The sequence below is a fragment of the Ceratotherium simum genome, chromosome X (genome assembly GCF_057802395.1).
Source record: "Ceratotherium simum simum isolate JZ-2026a chromosome X, ASM5780239v1, whole genome shotgun sequence".
Lineage (NCBI taxonomy): Eukaryota > Metazoa > Chordata > Mammalia > Perissodactyla > Rhinocerotidae > Ceratotherium > Ceratotherium simum.
Genome location: NC_141940.1, coordinates 126,120,157 through 126,137,702, shown reverse-complemented (window position 1 = coordinate 126,137,702; position 17,546 = coordinate 126,120,157). Strand labels below are relative to the sequence as shown.

The 17,546-nt window shown below is 37.3% G+C and overlaps 1 protein-coding gene across 1 annotated transcript; it reads left to right on the top strand.

Moving 5' to 3' along the window:
• Positions 1-6,203: 6,203 nt before the first annotated feature.
• Positions 6,204-16,276, top strand: LOC147912031 (odorant-binding protein-like). The gene is made up of 8 exons (XM_087427524.1): positions 6,204-6,284; positions 6,776-6,915; positions 10,425-10,445; positions 11,486-11,556; positions 13,612-13,722; positions 14,708-14,809; positions 15,020-15,071; positions 16,075-16,276. Exons 1-7 carry the CDS (start codon positions 6,204-6,206, stop codon positions 15,040-15,042), a joined length of 549 nt encoding a protein of 182 aa, XP_087283650.1. The 3' UTR covers positions 15,043-15,071; positions 16,075-16,276.
• The last annotated feature ends 1,270 nt before the right edge of the window (positions 16,277-17,546 follow it).

Here is a 17,546-nt window from a genome sequence, read left to right as displayed (position 1 = left end):
GCAGGAATGGCCAGAGGTTGGTGGGGACCACTGGACAATAATTAGTTTTCCACTCATTCCTGAGTGGTTGTCCATATACATGACTACTTCATGACAACTGGGCTCCATAGAACTCACCATTCCTACAATCACAATGTTGAATTTTATATCATCATAACTGCCACATTAGAGGCCTTCCAACAAGATTCCCTGAAACATGCATTTGGTTATTTTTACCTTCATAAGATGATTTCATTAAAGAATGATCTATAATTTCCTAAAATGTCATAGCCTCAGAAGATGACAATGAAATAGGCTAAAGCATGAGTAGTTTTTTTTTTTTCATCTGTTGGGAAGAGATGGGAAAAAAGCCCCCAAAATCATTAGCTTTCTGGGTGAATATAATGTCTTGAAGGCCCAGACCCTTGGGATTTAGAGGAGAGGAGTGTAACTCGGATCCCATAAATCATTCTTAGGTGTGCCATCCCTATGAACATGCATCATGTAATCATGAAACCCCTGGGATGTGTCCTACCCACAAAAAGTGCACCGTGTGTACATCCTGGAAAAATTCCAAGAGGATTCTCTGATACCATAGAGATGGAGAACATTAAGTTCTACGTGCAATTAGTCTCCTGGGTGATCTGAAAGCTCCCCTAACCTTTGACACTCTACTTCCTGAGGCTCACCCCTGGCATGCTGTCATACAGTCAACTCAACCTTGTCTTCTGTTTCCCTCACCTACAGAACCTGTGACTGGGGACCAGGCGCATCATCTTCTCTATGGAATCAAGACCAACAATCTGAAGAAAACATTCTTTGTTCCTGTTGAACATCATCTTTCTCTCTCTATAAACGTACTCTCCTTCCCATTTCATCTCTTCCAGTCACCAGTCACATCCTCTATGGTGTTACTGGATTTCTGAGTGTTTAAATAAATTGATTTAATATGCACACTAGACATGTTTGTGCAGAAAGTCACTTAATTTTAAAAATACACAAATATCCACTTTAAATACAGCTATACTGGAAGATGTGCCTTCAATAGGATTGATCTCCCATAAGAGACAATTCTGATTAGGATTAAATACAGAAGTCTCAGAGGTGTCAAGGTGAGAGGGACGAAGGGCATAAACCCACATGGGGAGGGGGAAAGCATTACGGATATTTTTATTGTCACGAGATGAGGCAGTCTAGTCAAAAAAATGTCCCTAGGAAGCTTCTTATCATCACAGGGAAAGGGACACATTTGCAACTCGCTGAGATTTACACAGAGATACTCTATGCCTTGTATCATAATTGAGGGGACATCAGTACTATGACATCTGCATCACCTGTGAAGTTGAGTTAAAAACTGGTATTTCTTTACAATGGGTCAGTAGTAATCAAAGATGGGGCAGCATCCAAGACATGGTCCAATCATAGAGTTAGTTATAAGGTCAGTGGAGTGCTTAGAGGATCAATACTACTGAGAGTTCAGTTAGGGAGCTGCAGCTGCAAACACAGTATGCAACATCTAAAGTGGTGTGCCATTCCATTAGGTTTCCAAAAGCAGAAGACACTAGGAGTTCTAAGGAATGGCCATTCCCACCGTAAGTGGCAGAGCATATTGATCAGCTATCCATGATACACAAGGTGTTTATCATCTAAGACATCTAGCATGCTGAATGGAGACCTTATTCCAAAGTTGGGGCCAAAGTCCAGAGATGTGGTCCATGCACTGGGAAAATAGAAGAAGAGCTAAGCAATATTTAACAGAACAAATAATGTTTTAGTTACTGGAACAGACGTGGCCTCCCAATGGACTACAGTTTGTGAATGTCAATGGCATCAATAATGAAGATTTTTATGGCTTTAGCTGGAAGTAATGGAGATGTCAAGGGCAATGATTGAATTCTCCCTCTGGCATAAAAGAGTTTATGCATTCCGAGGTCTGACTGTGGTCATCAGAGTGTCTGGAAATCCTGGATTGGGTGGGTGGATATACACATGGGCCACAGAATAGAAAGTGTAGGAGGTGAACATAACCTGAATATCCTAAGGAATATTCAAAGGTAAGAAGTGGCATAAAGACTTAAAACATTGTAAAATTTTATATGCATGTGTGTGTGCGTGTGTGTATGTGTGACCAATGTAAGAAAAGAGAGGTTATCACCACAAATCCTACTGAAATAAAGAGAATAGTATGAGAAAACTGTAAACAAAGGTATGTCAACAAATTTGACGCTTTTGATGAAATGGACACATTTCTTGAAAGATATGGTACCAAAATTGACACAAGATGAAACAGAACATTTCTACAGTCCTTTATCTATTAAAGAAATTGAATCTGCCCTCAGAGCATTCTCCATGAAGAAGTTGTAAGTCCAGAGGATTTCACCAGTGAATCCTTCCAAACATGCAAAAAAAGAGCATGAAACTTAGACAAATTTTACAGAAAGACAAGATGAAGGAAGCCTGTCCTACTCCTTTTATGCAGTCGGCATACTTAAATCCCCAAATCTGACAAAGACATCTGTGCATACATGAGCGCATGAGTTCATATAAAAATATCTCCCATGCCAACCTGCTCCTTATGCCCCTGAGCAGCAGCAGGTACTCCCAACTGCTTGGTATAAATTCTACATTGTACATATGGACACAATTTCATTATCACACAGACCTAGTAATGTATTAGTACAGTCTTTGTTTTATGCAGACATAACATTAGAAACAAAAGAGAATCATGTTTCTGTTTTGCTCACATAATAATCTTTTTAAAGATTATTTTTATGTTGATTTATGGAGATCAAATTTATTATTTTAATTTCTTATATTTTCCATTTTTAACATCTCATAACTACCAGCCTGTTCAATTTATTTTAGAATATTTCAATGTTACAAAAAACAAATGAGTGAATGATTTTTATATGTATCAATATTTTAAAATTGATGCATTCTGTGAATGCATTTTGGAATTTTGATAAATACAACCAGATTGTCCTTTCAAAACATCTCTGTATCTTCTGTTCTCAATTCTCACCATTTTCCTCCCAGAGATATATATTTAAGTTACTTTTCTAACTATAGTCAGAGATTTGCTCAGAACCCTTCCCTATGGAGACAGTGCCCCTTCTGAAATAGGATTCCCCTCCTGGTACACTCCATGTTCTTACCTTGGTTGATTTTTCATCCCAGAATTAGAAACAGGTGATGTATTTGGCAACTGCTGGCTAGCTTGTTTGTATTCTGCCTCCTTCCCCTGGAAGATCCCTCACTGGCTCGTGCACTGAGTCTGTCTGTTCCCTGCTGAATGTTGAGGTTAGGCTATTGTGGACACATCACATGCACTGAATCAATGTTCACTGAACACAGACCAAGCCTGGATAGTAAGAATCTTACAGAACACACTTTCTTCATAATGCATCCTTGGACAATTTTATGGTATATTGGACTGTAATATATTTTCTAGCATATTACTGGAAGAGAACAAGAAAAATCTGGTCATTCTGCAGAGTGCTGAGTCTTGTCCTGTCGTTGAGTGCATACACCCTGAGGAGGGCTGGTATGTGACTCAGCGTTGCTGACACGGGCTTTTGCTTCAAACATGGCACGAGGTAAAACTCAAGTGGGTGATGAGAAAAGCAATTCCTATTTAACTGATAATAAAGGTTTTGATAAAGGACTATGTCTAGAGGCTGACTGACTAAAATATCACCACAAGAAAAGACGGCCCATCAGTTAGTAAAACAAATATACAGTCTGAAATTAAAACAAAGAACAAACAGAAACCAACTGAAAAACACCCACACAGGAACATGAAACCAAAGTAAACAGTGAAAGAGACATGGGAACTTTCTTTCTGGAAGCTGCCCTCTCTGACTTTTGTGGGATATCATAGCTAGTCCTCTCCATATCTATTTGTATGCCTAAAAGTTTGCAGAAGTTTCCCAAAAAATTAGGAAGATCATGGAATGTCAGATTTTTGTGTGTATTATTTTATTTTATTCCTAAAGGAAGTCATATGACTCTCATGTCCTACCCGTCTTTTGTTTAATATTGCCCAAAATGTGTGTAAGGGAATTGGGAAAATGAAAAAAACACAAACAAAACAAACCTGCTCCTTGGGAAGGGACAGGAATATATAGACCATGGATTTTCAATAAGAATACAGAAGATATTCAGTGGAGAAGAATAATCTTTTCAACAACACTTGCTGGAAATATTGGATGTCCATATGCAAACAATAAGAAAAAAAGGAACTTGAACCCATGCTTGGCCCCGTATAGTAAACTCAAAGTGATTCTTAGACCATGTAGAATCTAAAGCTACACAAATTCTGAAGGAAGAAATAAGAGAAAAGTCTGTGACGTTGGGTTAAGCCATTATTTCTTAGATAAGACTCCAAAGAGTGATCCTTGAGTGAAAACAATAAATAAATAACCTGACCTTTATGAAAAGGAAGACATTTGGCGTTTTGAGGAACACTATTAAGGGAATGGAAAGAGAAGTCGCAGACTTGAAGAAGATATTTCTATCTAAATTAGGACTTGTATCTAGAATATATAAAGAAATCTCCAAACTCAATAATAAGAAAACAAACAGCCCAATCAATATTGAATAAACGATTTGGGGAGACACTTACAAAAGAAAATACCCATATGGCAAATAAACACTTAAAAGGAATGTTCCATATACATATTTATTCGGGAAATGTAAATTAAAATTGTAATCAGATGCCACGACATACTTATTACAATGTCTAAAATGAAAATGACTGACCACATGAAGTATTGGAGAAGATTTGAAGCAACTGGAATTCTCCTCCACCGTTGACGTAAAATTGTCTTGGCACTTTCAGCTAGGAATTCCACTCATGAGTATCTACCCAAGAGACAGGACAGCACAGTCTTTACAAAGACTTGCCCATGATACGAATCCATCCATATTTGAGTGGACAAAACTGTGATACATCTAGATATTACTACTCAGTGGTAAATGGGAATGTACTATACAAGCCATAGTATAGATAAATATCAAAGTAATTATGCCGAGTGAAAGAAGCCAGAAAACACACACGCACACACACACACACACACACACAAAGATTTAATTTTTGTAAAATTCTAGAGAATATCAACTAACGTCTTCTGTCAGAAACTGAAAAGCGCTTTCTCAGGACAGGATAGGGATGGCTGAGACGGACAGGAGAAGGGATTACCAAGGAGCGCAGGGGTACTTTTGAAGCTGCGAGACATGTTCATCATAGTGACTGGGGAGGTTTCACAGCTGTGTTCACCTGTCAAAGCTGATCAATTGCACACTTGAAATAGCTGAAGTTTTGTTGTCTGTCATTTATACCTCAACTAAGATTTTAAAAGAAATTATCTTTTAGTTCAGCTATAGAGTTATAAAACTCAATTCAGATACAGAGGTTCAGTAAATTTCTGTGTTTTTATCTTCTTAATCATTATCCACCCATTTATTTCTCATTATTATTATGATCATCATAGTTAGGGCTGGTGTCAACCTGATAGCAAATTGTCTGACTGAGTCTTATTTAGAGATTGGTTTCTTGTGGTGTCTCTAAACTAGATTGGCTACTGTGTGGACAGTTCAGGAGGATGGCTTGAAAGAACACAGAGATCAATATCAGCAGCCATACACAAGGCAGAAATCTCATAAATTTTGGTAAGATTAGGCTGTACACCCATGGCAAAATGAAATTGTAGAGACAGATTTGAGATGGATTCTTAGGTAGGGTAATAGACAAGAATTTGTTCTTGTTGAAAATATTTCATTAATCTTCTTTAGTTTTAGAAATAAGTTCAAACACACCTCCTCAATGTTAAAGAAATTGTGTCTGAGTTGAGATGCAGATCTTGGACTGCTTGTCCCATTTTGGAACTCGAGATATAAGAGGATAAATATTACCGTCATTGCAATGCCTCACACGTATTGTGATCCGTCGCTTGTTCTAAAGGTCATATTTGCAGATCAACTTAAGCTTCTCCTAAAGACAACCTCATTATTCAAAGAACAGGATGCCATAAAAGCTCATCACTGCCAAACAGGATATTATAAGAAGATTTACACATAATTAAGGTCTTGTTATTAACAACTGTTGGTTCATTATGTGTCGTGTCAACAGGCCACTAGTATAAAAAAGGGCACAAATTCAGATTCTCTCCAACAACTGGCACACTCTCAGCTCCTCCAGAAGAAGGTCCACAAGCACCAACGGAATGAAGATTCTGCTGCTGACCCTTGTGCTTGGTCTGGTCTGTGCTGCCCAGGAACCTCAGCCGGACATCGATTACTCACTGGTACCAGGGGTCGGCTGATCTGGGAGGAGGTCTTGGTGGGGGGTGTGTGTGTGCGCGTCCGTTTTGGATTATTTATACGTGTATCCAAATTTGTGTACACCTAAGCCTAGCCATCTACCTCCAACTCTGAATTGCTCTATTAATTGGCTCCTTCCACATGTCTGCTGTACTTGTCTTCTATTGTCTCCATAGTGTCTATATTATCTATGAATTGGCTCCTTAGGCGTTTCTACTGTACTTGTATAAGACAAGAAGAACCAGGCAGAGAACAGTTGGATTAGAGTTCTACTTTGACAACAGACCTCGAGCTATTTCAGAAATATCTCCCTTTCTTGATTTACCATTGACTTGGGTTTTCACATTATTTTATAAATCCTGCTTCATTTAACAAAGACAGTTTTGTGCTGATGAAAAAGGGAAAGAAAACTCAGGGTGGATGATGCCAGAAAAGAACACATGACTACAATTTCTGATGGGAACTTTGCTTTCAGTTTTCAGGAGAATGGAAAACCATTTACGCCGCATCCAGTAACATCGAGAAGATCAGTGAGAACGGACCGTGGAGGGCTTTTGTCCGAAGACTTGATTTTGACAGTGAGGGTAACACAATCTGCTTCACTTTTTTTGTCAAGTAAGTAAAAATAACACAGAACAAACACACATATAAGTGCTCGACCCTGAGAGAGGGTCTGTCTGACTTCTATGTTTGTGTTGAAATATCTGGATTATGTTCAAGAGCATGACTCTCTGAGTTGTGTGCTTAGAAGGGTCTTTGGAAGGGTCGCATCAGTTCCAGTACCATCCTCTAGAGAATGTCCTAGAGCATTTGCTTGGAGCGCAAAGAGTCACAGAAGGTCCACTGGAATCATCTCATTAAAGAAAAGAAGACAAAAGCAGCCAAGAGGGCATAGATTCCTCAAACCCTACAGTTCCTACCACTAGCCTGAATCTTTCATGGAGAATTTGTAAAGGGTGGTTCACATTTAGGGGAACTGTGATCCTGAAGAGTGTGAGCAGGTGGATAACACAAAATGATCTCTACCCTGAAGAACTTACTGATAGTAATTTTTAACCATCACTAAATTCGTTAGAGCCTTCATTGCTTAGAGGATTATATATGAAATGCTCACCATAGTGCAGGCATTTTATTAAGGACTCCAATGACTTATTTCACCAAGCATAATACCCTGTACAGCCATCCATGTTGTTGCAAGTGATAGAGTTACCTTCTTTTTTATGTTTGACTAATATTCCTTTGGATATATATACCATATCTTCTTTATCCATTCATCTACGGATGGACAATTAGGTTGTCTCCGTGTCTTGGCTATAGTAAATAATGCCGCCATGAACAAACAGATGCGTATATCTTTTCAAATTAGTGTTTTCGTTTTCTTTGGATGAATTCCCAGAAGTGCAATTGCTGGATTATTTGGTATTTATTTCTTCAATTTTTTAAAAAACCTCCATACTGTTTTCCATAGTGGTTGTACCAATTTACATTCCCACCAAGAGTGTATGAGGGTTCCCTTTTCTCTACATCCTCACGGACACTTGCTATTTGTTTTCTTTTTGGTAAGATGTATTCTGACAGGTGTGTGAATGTGGTTGGATTTGCATTTCACTTACAATGAGCGACAATGAGCATCTTTTTATGTGTCTGTGGGCCATCTTTGTGCCTTCTTTAGAAAAATGTCTGTTCAGATCCTCTGCCCATTTTTTAATCAGATTCTTTGTTTTTTGTATATAGATTTCTATGCATTCCTTATGGTTTTGATTTGCTTTCACTTGATGGTTAGTGACGTTGAGCATCTTTTCCTGTGTCTGTTGGCCATCTGTATGCCTTCTTTGCAAAAATGTCTATTCAGGCCCTCTGCCCAATTTCTAATCAAATTGTTTGCTTTTTGATAGAGTTGCATAACTTCTTTATATACTTTGGATATTAACCCCTTGTGGAATATAACATTTGCAAATATCTTCTCCCATTCAGTAGGTTGCCTCTTTATGTTGTTGGTGGTTTCCTTGACTGCACAAAAGCTTTTTAGTTTGATGTAGTCTCATTTGTTTATATTTTCTTTTGTTGCCCTTGTCTGAAGAGACACATCCAAAAAATTTTTTGCTCAGGTTGATGTCAAAGAGCTTTACTACGTGTGTTTTCTTCTAGGAGTTTTATGGTTTCAGGCTTTACATTGGAGTCTACAATCCATTTTGAGTTTGTTTTTGCATATGGTTGAGAAGTGGCCTGCAATCATTAGTCACTCCAACATTCTAATATGTGTATTCTAATGTGTTTACTTAGTTCCTTTTCTTATGTATACTTAAAATTAGGCACATTTTATGTAAACACGTGTACTTCTACATTTTTATAAGAGTTCTTAATTCACAAAAGAACCTGAATATGAGAAGATGAAGAAACTTTTTTTGAGGGGGGTCTTCATTGGTCAAAATAGAGTCAGGTATATTGATTTTAAACTAATAACAATACTGTGTGTGAAGTTCTATAACAATAGTACAAACTACTTTATAATTTACTGGAGGATATTTATAAATTACTAGAGGATACTATGTTAAGTGATAAAAGGTGGAAAGAGTGCATTTTCTTCAAACAATGAAAAATGATGGCAGTGAAAGAATCTAAAAAGTTACACAAGAAACATGATATATATAAGATGTTTTTGAAGGTGGAATGGGCTTCTCAGACAAAAAAGTAGGAAAGGGAGAAATATTGGCATAATCAGAGATACCCAGTTATTTAACAAAATGTGCGCAGGAAATAATGAATAGGGACAGAACACTACTCAAAAAACATATGGAGGTAATTATAGAAGTTGAGATTTAGAAAGAAACTTAGAGTGAGTTCTGAGGGACGTTAAATGTCAAAGTATTAGTTTTTAACTTTCCCCACTAGAAATGGGTACGTACTGAAGTACGCAGAAGCAGTCAAAGTCTCCTTCTTTCTGATTATGCTTCCCGTATAAACGCGTGAAATAAGGAAGAAACAAGGTTTTGATTCTCAAATTTCATTCTGAAGTTTCAAAATGACCATATAAATCCATGGACATGCCCTTAAGCTGAATGAGAATACTTTTGGAATTTTAGATCAATCTCTCTCTCTCTCTCTCTCTCTCAGACATACAAAGACACACACACACACACACACACACACACTCACACACATTTGAAATTACTGCTAAATTACTAACACCTGTAATCACATATGTTGATGAAATTGCCCAGAAAAACAATTATTTCCACACTAACATTTAAGTTTAAGCAGAAGAATCCTAAGATAAAAACACGAAGCAGGAGAAATTATTGAATCAGTGAAATGTAGGGTATCTAAAAGCATCATTTTGTGCTAAGAGATCCATTGCGCATATAATTAAAATATGTATTTATATTCTATGTGGAAAGTCAAATGTTAATTTTTATTTTTTGCAGTCCTTCAAATCCAGATATAATCACATCGAGAAGTAAGCACAACTTAACGTGTCAAAATAGTTTGGCAGTATAAAGAGAAAATTCGCAAAGAAACAACTCGAGGAGGAAACAGAACATTTGAAGGGAACGTTTCTATACTTACAAATACCCGAGCAAACTTACTGTCTGGAAGAAAGTTGCGAGAAAAGGGCCAAAAGTAAAGAGAGAATATTAGGAATTTGGGAGAGATTGGAATTCAAGTGAAAGGGGGTACAACTCTTCCTATGGAGAAAAAAATTAAGCACAGGCACAAAAAATCGTTTGTTATAAGAAATTGAAGGAAGTCTGTTTTGAAGACCTAAATTCTAAATATATAAGTGGGATTCAAGAATCTCTCACTCTCTCCCTTCACTTACACACACTCATGCAAACACAGACACATAGTTTGAAGATTAAAAACATTAAGAAAAAAACTAAGAAGATTATGCTTGGAGAGATTGCTTCATAAATATATATAATTGGTTATATTATATATAATATATAACTACTTGTTTACATATAATCAAAATATCTTATCCCAGTAGATATACTTGTGAGTTTTCTGCCATTTTTTTTAAGAATACAGGATTGTCTTTTTGTTTGTCCTATTCACAATTTTTGTGTGCTATGTTTAATTGACTTTACCTGTGGCCACTCTTTTTGAAATCATCCTTATTGCAGTGTATTTCCATGGAATTATGCGCACACTTTTGAAGGGTGTAGTTCAATGAGTTTTGACATATGTGGGAGCTTTTGTCACTACTGCCACAGTCAAGTATAGACCTTTTTCATCACCGCAGAAAGGTCCCTTTCTTTCCCCCCCTTAAATGTCTACCGTCTAGACTTAGACAACAACTGATCTGCTTATTCTCACCTGCTCTAGAACTTCACGAGATGGAATTATACTCTATGCATCTTTCTCCACTCTCTCTCTTTTTCCACGCTTCTCTCACTTAGCATAACACTTTAGAAATTTATCCATGTGGCTGCATATACAAGTAGTCATTTTTTCCATTGCCAGTTTGGATATACGAAAACTGTGCATTTTCCGGTTGTTAGACAATGCTGTTTCCACGTTGTGGTTATTTTGAATAACTTTGATGTGAATAGCTCTGTACTATCTTTGTGTTGACATGTATTTTCATTTTTCTTGGGTAGGAGTGGAATTGCGACATCATAGTATTTGTGCATATTTAATAATATTGGATGATTTATTTAAATTAATGACATTGATTTAATTTTCTTTAAGTGTTTTCACATAAGAACTTTCTGTTTTGATTGCATTCAACCCATAATTTTTTTCTCGTGTTTGTCGTGCATTTTTGTCTGTTATATTATCTAAGAAATCTTTGCCAGGGCTGTGAGAAACACTAAGGTCTGTCTTGATAGCTATTCCCCTCAGTTTCGAGAAAACATTTCAAGCTAGGGCTTGTATATTCCCTCCTTCTTCTCTAAAATTTTGCCTTTCTCCATGTTTTCCGGGCTTTCCACATGACCTGTTTTGTCTCGCCCCTGGTCTTTGGGTCTGCTGCTCTGACCCCTTGTGTCGACAAAGATATTCTAACCACCTAGAGTTCTTTGATCATGGACAACATATGTCTTCTCTTTCGAAAGTCAGTCTTTATAGGCACTAGAATCATACCTGACACAGAGTCAGATGAGGGTGAAACAAAGAAAGTCCTAATTATAGATCAATGTTTCATTATTTTTAATGATCAACTTCAAGATGTTTTCTTTTTAAGGGTCGATGGACAATGCACAAAAATGAATACCGTGGCAACAAAAGCAAAAGAAAATGTTTACGTTTGTAGTTGTAAGTATGAGTATTTTACTGATAAAGTTATATTAGGGTTGACACCTTGGGCTCAAATTCTTTTCAGAACTCTATATATCTGAATTCTAGTTCTACTCATAATTAAAAGTGTGACCAGGCAAAGTCCCTAAATTTTCCAAGTACTTCATTTTCAGGGCGTGTGCTGAGAACTTTTATCTCATAAGATTCTCAGGTATATGAAAGTGTTTCGAGATAATTTAAAACGATCTGTGGAACTAACGTCTAACGGGTCTTTCTTGAGTTTAAATATCAATGTCATTTTCCTTTATCATAACATTTTAAAAACTAATCTTAAAACATCTTAATCCATTCAAGGTATGGTTTGATTTGCTTAAATCTGAAACAAGTCACAATAATTTAAACGACAAGCACATTTCTTCGTATACACAGCTTCTGTTAGAAGCAATGGAGATGTTGCTGAAAAGATTATCTGTAAGTTCTTTAATGACCTCAAACAACATTCCAAAATTTTAAATGGCCTAACATATAAATATTTGATTAAAATTTAAATGTACGTAAACCTGTGGTTCCAGCCCTTGACAAACATAAAAAATGCACAATGGCTATGCAATGAACACACAAATAAGTAAAATATGCATCTGATGCTTTGTCCTACACTTTCATGAATAATTATCCTTTTATATTGCCAGTAGTTTTTTTTTTTTAATTATGTTTTTATTTTGCCTGTCCCTATGTTATTTGATCCTTTGTCTGAATCATGAATGTTTTCTACCATCTCCTAAAATTTCCTCCGTTCTTGTAGTCTTTTTTACATGGATTTGACACGGCAACTCAAGGAGGGAGAGAAGGGAAGTGACCTGGCCTTGTTGTGCAGGCCTCTGTGGAACGAGGCATTGCAATGTCCCCAGCTTCTGCTTGGTAGAAAATATCATGTAACCGTAACAAGCACAATAGCAGCAGTGGCCTTCACAGCAATGTGAGGCTCAGAAGATAGATTTATTTTCGTTGTCTCCATAACGTGCATTACCTTTATAAACCTATACAGCAAGACCTTCTGTAAAACCCTCCTTTGGAAATATATTGTTATAACGTATTTGGTACTAAGAATCTGAAAATATGCATAAAATGGGATTTAATTGTCCCGACGTAACCCGAGACTCAAGGACTTACAGTGGGCTTGGGCGAGATTTATCTATGAAACTTTGATGTTCTTACAACTGCTACTTAGTCTTTGGTGTGGTAGACTAAGGATATTGCAGTGGGAAACTCAAATTGGTGCAGTTTTAAATCAAATCCTGATGAGTGATTCAAACAAGTTGCTGTCTTATGGCTAGACCAGAATGAATGCTAGAGGGTTCATTGATAATGCAAAGTAGATCAGTACTTATTCTTTTCCTATAAACATAAGGAGTGGATGGGCATCACTGAGAGATGGAGGTGCAGCCTCCAAGTCGGATCTGAGTCAAGTGTTTAGATTGTCACCACCTGCTTATCCTTACAAGTACAATTGATTTCATTCCAAATTATTTTATGTTATGTTCGTGGCAGTGATAAATATGTTAAGTAATACAACTAGATTAAGGGGCAGAGGAAATTCAATAATTTACATGAAATGTTTAGAAGTTGTCTGGCACAGGGTAGGTACTCAACACAATTACACAGTGTTGTCAATGGTAAATTGATTTCAATCTTAAAGCGAAACCAATTCGTTTCGTGTATAAGGGAAATGACAAAGGATTTTTAAACTTGAAATTGATAATATGCCATATAATAACAAGCTCATGTTGTTTAAAGAAAGGTTGGCTTCATTAGAACACGTGTTTTAGAAAACACATCAGTAGACTAGAAGATGGGAAGTGTTTAAATCAATAAGAAGTGGGCAATAAGGAAAATTCTTCCCTACTTTTGTTCCTGTCAAAATCCATTTTAACATTCACTGTACTGTTGGAGTGAAACAAAAATCAATATAGTAATCACTGTTACTAATAAGCTAAGTAGGCCATGATAAATCTAAGCAGCAATAAATTATTTACCTGTATATAAACACATACATACCTTCTCTCTCTCTCACAGATGCAGGGAAAACCATTTTCCGAATTCTTGAATTTTCAGAAAATGCTATAATAGTATGTTTTGTCAATGAAGATGAAGAAGGCCTGATCACCGAAATAATTGCATTATTTGGTATGTATTATATCCTGACCATATCCCCAGAGTCATTGTCATAGAACATTTCCATTGCCAACAATTTTATTCTGATAATCAGTGTGTATTGACATCATTCATTACTAACGGCACAAGGACTAGGTCTATGTGTTCATTAAGTTAAGGACCCTGGAACATAATCTACAAAGAAAAGTGAAAAGAAGAGCTGGTAGGGGCGGGAGATATCAGATCATCAGGCCTTTAAAAATAATTTCAATCTGTTAAAATCATAACAACTGAGTTTTATGAGAACTACTTTATTAACAGGTAGACTAATTTCAAGCCATGGCGAATAAAGTGGACCTCAATTCCTTCTTTTTATGACAGTTTTTCAAATACATTGTAAGCCTTGGACCTGAGCTTTTAGAATGAACCTTGATCGTGTTTAGTCCTTCCGTTGATCATGTTTAGTCCTTCCAATGCATTGTCCTCATGAAATTGAGAATTTCAACCCCTGAATAGTCACAGAGGGGCATGGAGGACGTGCCTTAACATTGAGGATAATGGGTTTCTATTTGGAAAATATATGGGTAGACCTGTGGTCTACTAAAAGAAAAAGTTGTCTCCCATTACTACGTGCGGCAGGGCTGAAGTATCTCTGTAGGTGAGAATCGAGTTTCCAGGTTATTTGGGTCCAGCACAAGGCAAGAATGTCAGGTATGGGTTCCAAGAGGTTGTCAGAGAGGCAGCAGATGAGCTATTCTGGATCCTTGGGCCCAAAATTCATGGAGCTCCTGATGTGTCCCTGGAGTCCTGCTGATGTGGGAGAGTTGGGCTGGGATTCATTCCTCCGTGGACCTGAGTCAGGCAGCTGACACTGTGACATGGTGAAGTTAACTATCTGAGACTCTGTTAAATTATTCCACACGAGGAACTGATTTGCATATTCATTTTTCTCATTCATGGATCCCGAAATTCTTAGTTCTAATGGGCAAATTTCTGCTTTATACATGGTGATTTTCAGGCAGAGAAAATGATAATAATGAGGAAGATATTGAGAAGTTCAAGGAGTTGACTAGAGAAAAGGGGATTCCAGAAGAAAACACTTTGAATATCATCAATATTGGTAATGTGACTTTATTTTATTCCTGAATATATCATTCACCTGGTATGTAAACATACTATCAGGAAACAAGTTGATTCATTATAAATTTCCTTTTCCATGAATTATCTTCTATAAAATCTGTTATTTAAGAAAAAGAAAGTCTTAGAATACTCACAAATGGTGTTGATCAGTGACTCTCTTTCTCCTGTTCCTTACTTTTCTCATCCTCAGATGACTGTCCTACAATTGACTGAAAACAAGGACCTGAACACTCCGAAATGTAGTAAGTAAGAATGATGTGTTAACAGCGCTGCTGTATCAAGTGATTCAATAAACACACATTGTGACTTCACATGGGCCATATTTATTCAGTAATTATTTTTGTCCCAATAACTTAAATTATGTCACTAGAGAACTTTATTCTGTTATATTAGGTTATTTTGCTTCTCCTGACCCCTATTAAATTGCAAACTGGTTGAGTGGATTGATGCTGAAGCAGTTTTGGTGACAAAGCATCATCATGCAAGAACCATGGAAATGTTACTCATTTAGAGAGAAGCAGGAATGGCCAGAGGTTGGTGGTGACCACTGGAAAATAGTTAGTTCTCCACTCGTTCCTGAGTGGTTGTCCATATACATGACTACTTCATGACAACTGGGCTCCAAGAGAACTCACCATTCCTACAATCACAATGTTGAATTTTGTATAATCATAACCGCCACATTAGAGGCCTTCCAACCAGATTCCCTGAAACATGCATTGGTTTATTTTTACCTTCATAAGATGATTTCATTAAAGAATGATCTATAATTTCCTAAAATGTCATAGCCTCAGAAGATGACAATGAAGTAGGCTAAAGCATGAGTTGTTGTTTTTTTTTTTCATCTGTTGGGAAGAGATGGGAAAAAATCCCCAAAAACCATTAGCTTTCTGGGTGAATATAATGTCTTGAAGGCACAGACCCTTGGGATTTAGAGGAGAGGAGTGTAACTCGGATCCTATAAATCATTCTTAGGTGTGCCATCCCCATGAACATGCATCATGTAATCATGAAACCCCTGGGATGTGTCCTAACCACAAAAAATGCACCATGTGTAATCCTGGAAAAATTCCAAATGGATCCTGTTATACCACAGAGATGGAGAACATTAAGTTCTACGTGCAATTAGTCCCCTGGGTGAACTGAAAGCTCCCCTAACCTTTGACACTCTACTTCCTGAGGCTCACCCCTGGCACGCTGTCATACGGTCGACTCAACCTTGTCTCCTGTTTCCCTCACCTACAGAACCTGTGACTGGGGACCAGGTGCATCATCTTCTCTATGGAATCAAGACCAACAATCTGAAGAAAACATTCTTTGTTCCTGTTGAACATCATCTTTCTCTCTCTATAAACGTACTCTCCTTCCCATTTCATCTCTTCCAGTCACCATTCACGTCCTGTATGGTGTTACTGGATCTCTGAGTGTTTAAATAAATTGATTTAATATGCACACTAGACATGTTGGTGCAGAAAGTCACTTAATTTTAAAAATACACAAATATCCACTTTAAATACAGCTATCCAGAAAGATGTGCCTTCAATAGGATTGATCTCCCATAAGAGACAATTCTGATTAGGATTAAATACAGAAATCTTACAGGTATCAATGTGAGAGGGACAAAGCGCATAAACCCACATGGGGAAGGGGAAAGGGTTACGGATATTTTTATTGTCAAGAGATGAGGCGTCTGGTCAAAAAAAAAGTCCCTAGGAGGCTTCTTATCATCACAGAGAAAGGGACACGTTTGCAACTCGCTGAGATCTACACAGAGATACTCTATGCCTTGTATCATAATTGAGGGGACAACAGTACTATGACATCTGCATCACCTGTGAAGTTGAGCTAAAAACTGGTATTTCTTTACAATGGGTCAGTAGTAATCAAAGATGGGGCAGCAGCCAAGACATGGTCCAGTCATAGAGTTATAAGGTCAGTGGAGTGCTTAGAGGATCAATACTACTGAGAGTTCAGTTAGGGAGCTGCAGCTGCAAACACAGTATGCAACATCTAAAGTGGTGTGCCATTCCAGTATTTTCCAAAAACAGAAGACACTAGGAGTTCTAAGGAATGGCCATTCCCACCATAAGCGGCAGAGCATATTGATCAACTATCCATGATACACAAGGTGTTTATCATCTAAGACATCTAGCACGCTGAATGGCGACCTTATTCCAAAGTTGGGGCCAAAGTCCTGAGATATGGTCCATGCACTGGGAAAATGGAAGTAGAGCTAAGCAATATTTAACAGAACAAATAATGTTAGTTACTGGAACAGATGTGGCCTCCAAATGGACTACAGTTTGCAAATGTCAATGGCATCAATAATGAAGATATTTATGGCTTTAGCTGGAAGTAATGGAGATGTCAAGGGCAACAATTGAATTTTCCCTCTGGCATAAAAGAATGTATGCATTCCGAGGTCTGACTGTGGTCATCAGAGTGTGTCTGGAAATCCTGGATTGGGTGGGTGGATATACACATAGTCCACAGAATAGAAAGTGTGGGAGGTGAACGTAACCTGAATATCTTAAGGAATGTTCAATGGTAAGAACTGGCATAAAGACTTAAAACATTGTAAAATTTTATATGTGTGTGTGTGTGTGTATGTGTGACCAATATAAGTAATAAAAAAGAGGTTATCACCACAAATCCTACTGAAATAAAGAGTATAGTATGAGAAAACTGTAGACAAAGGTATGTCAACAAATTTGACA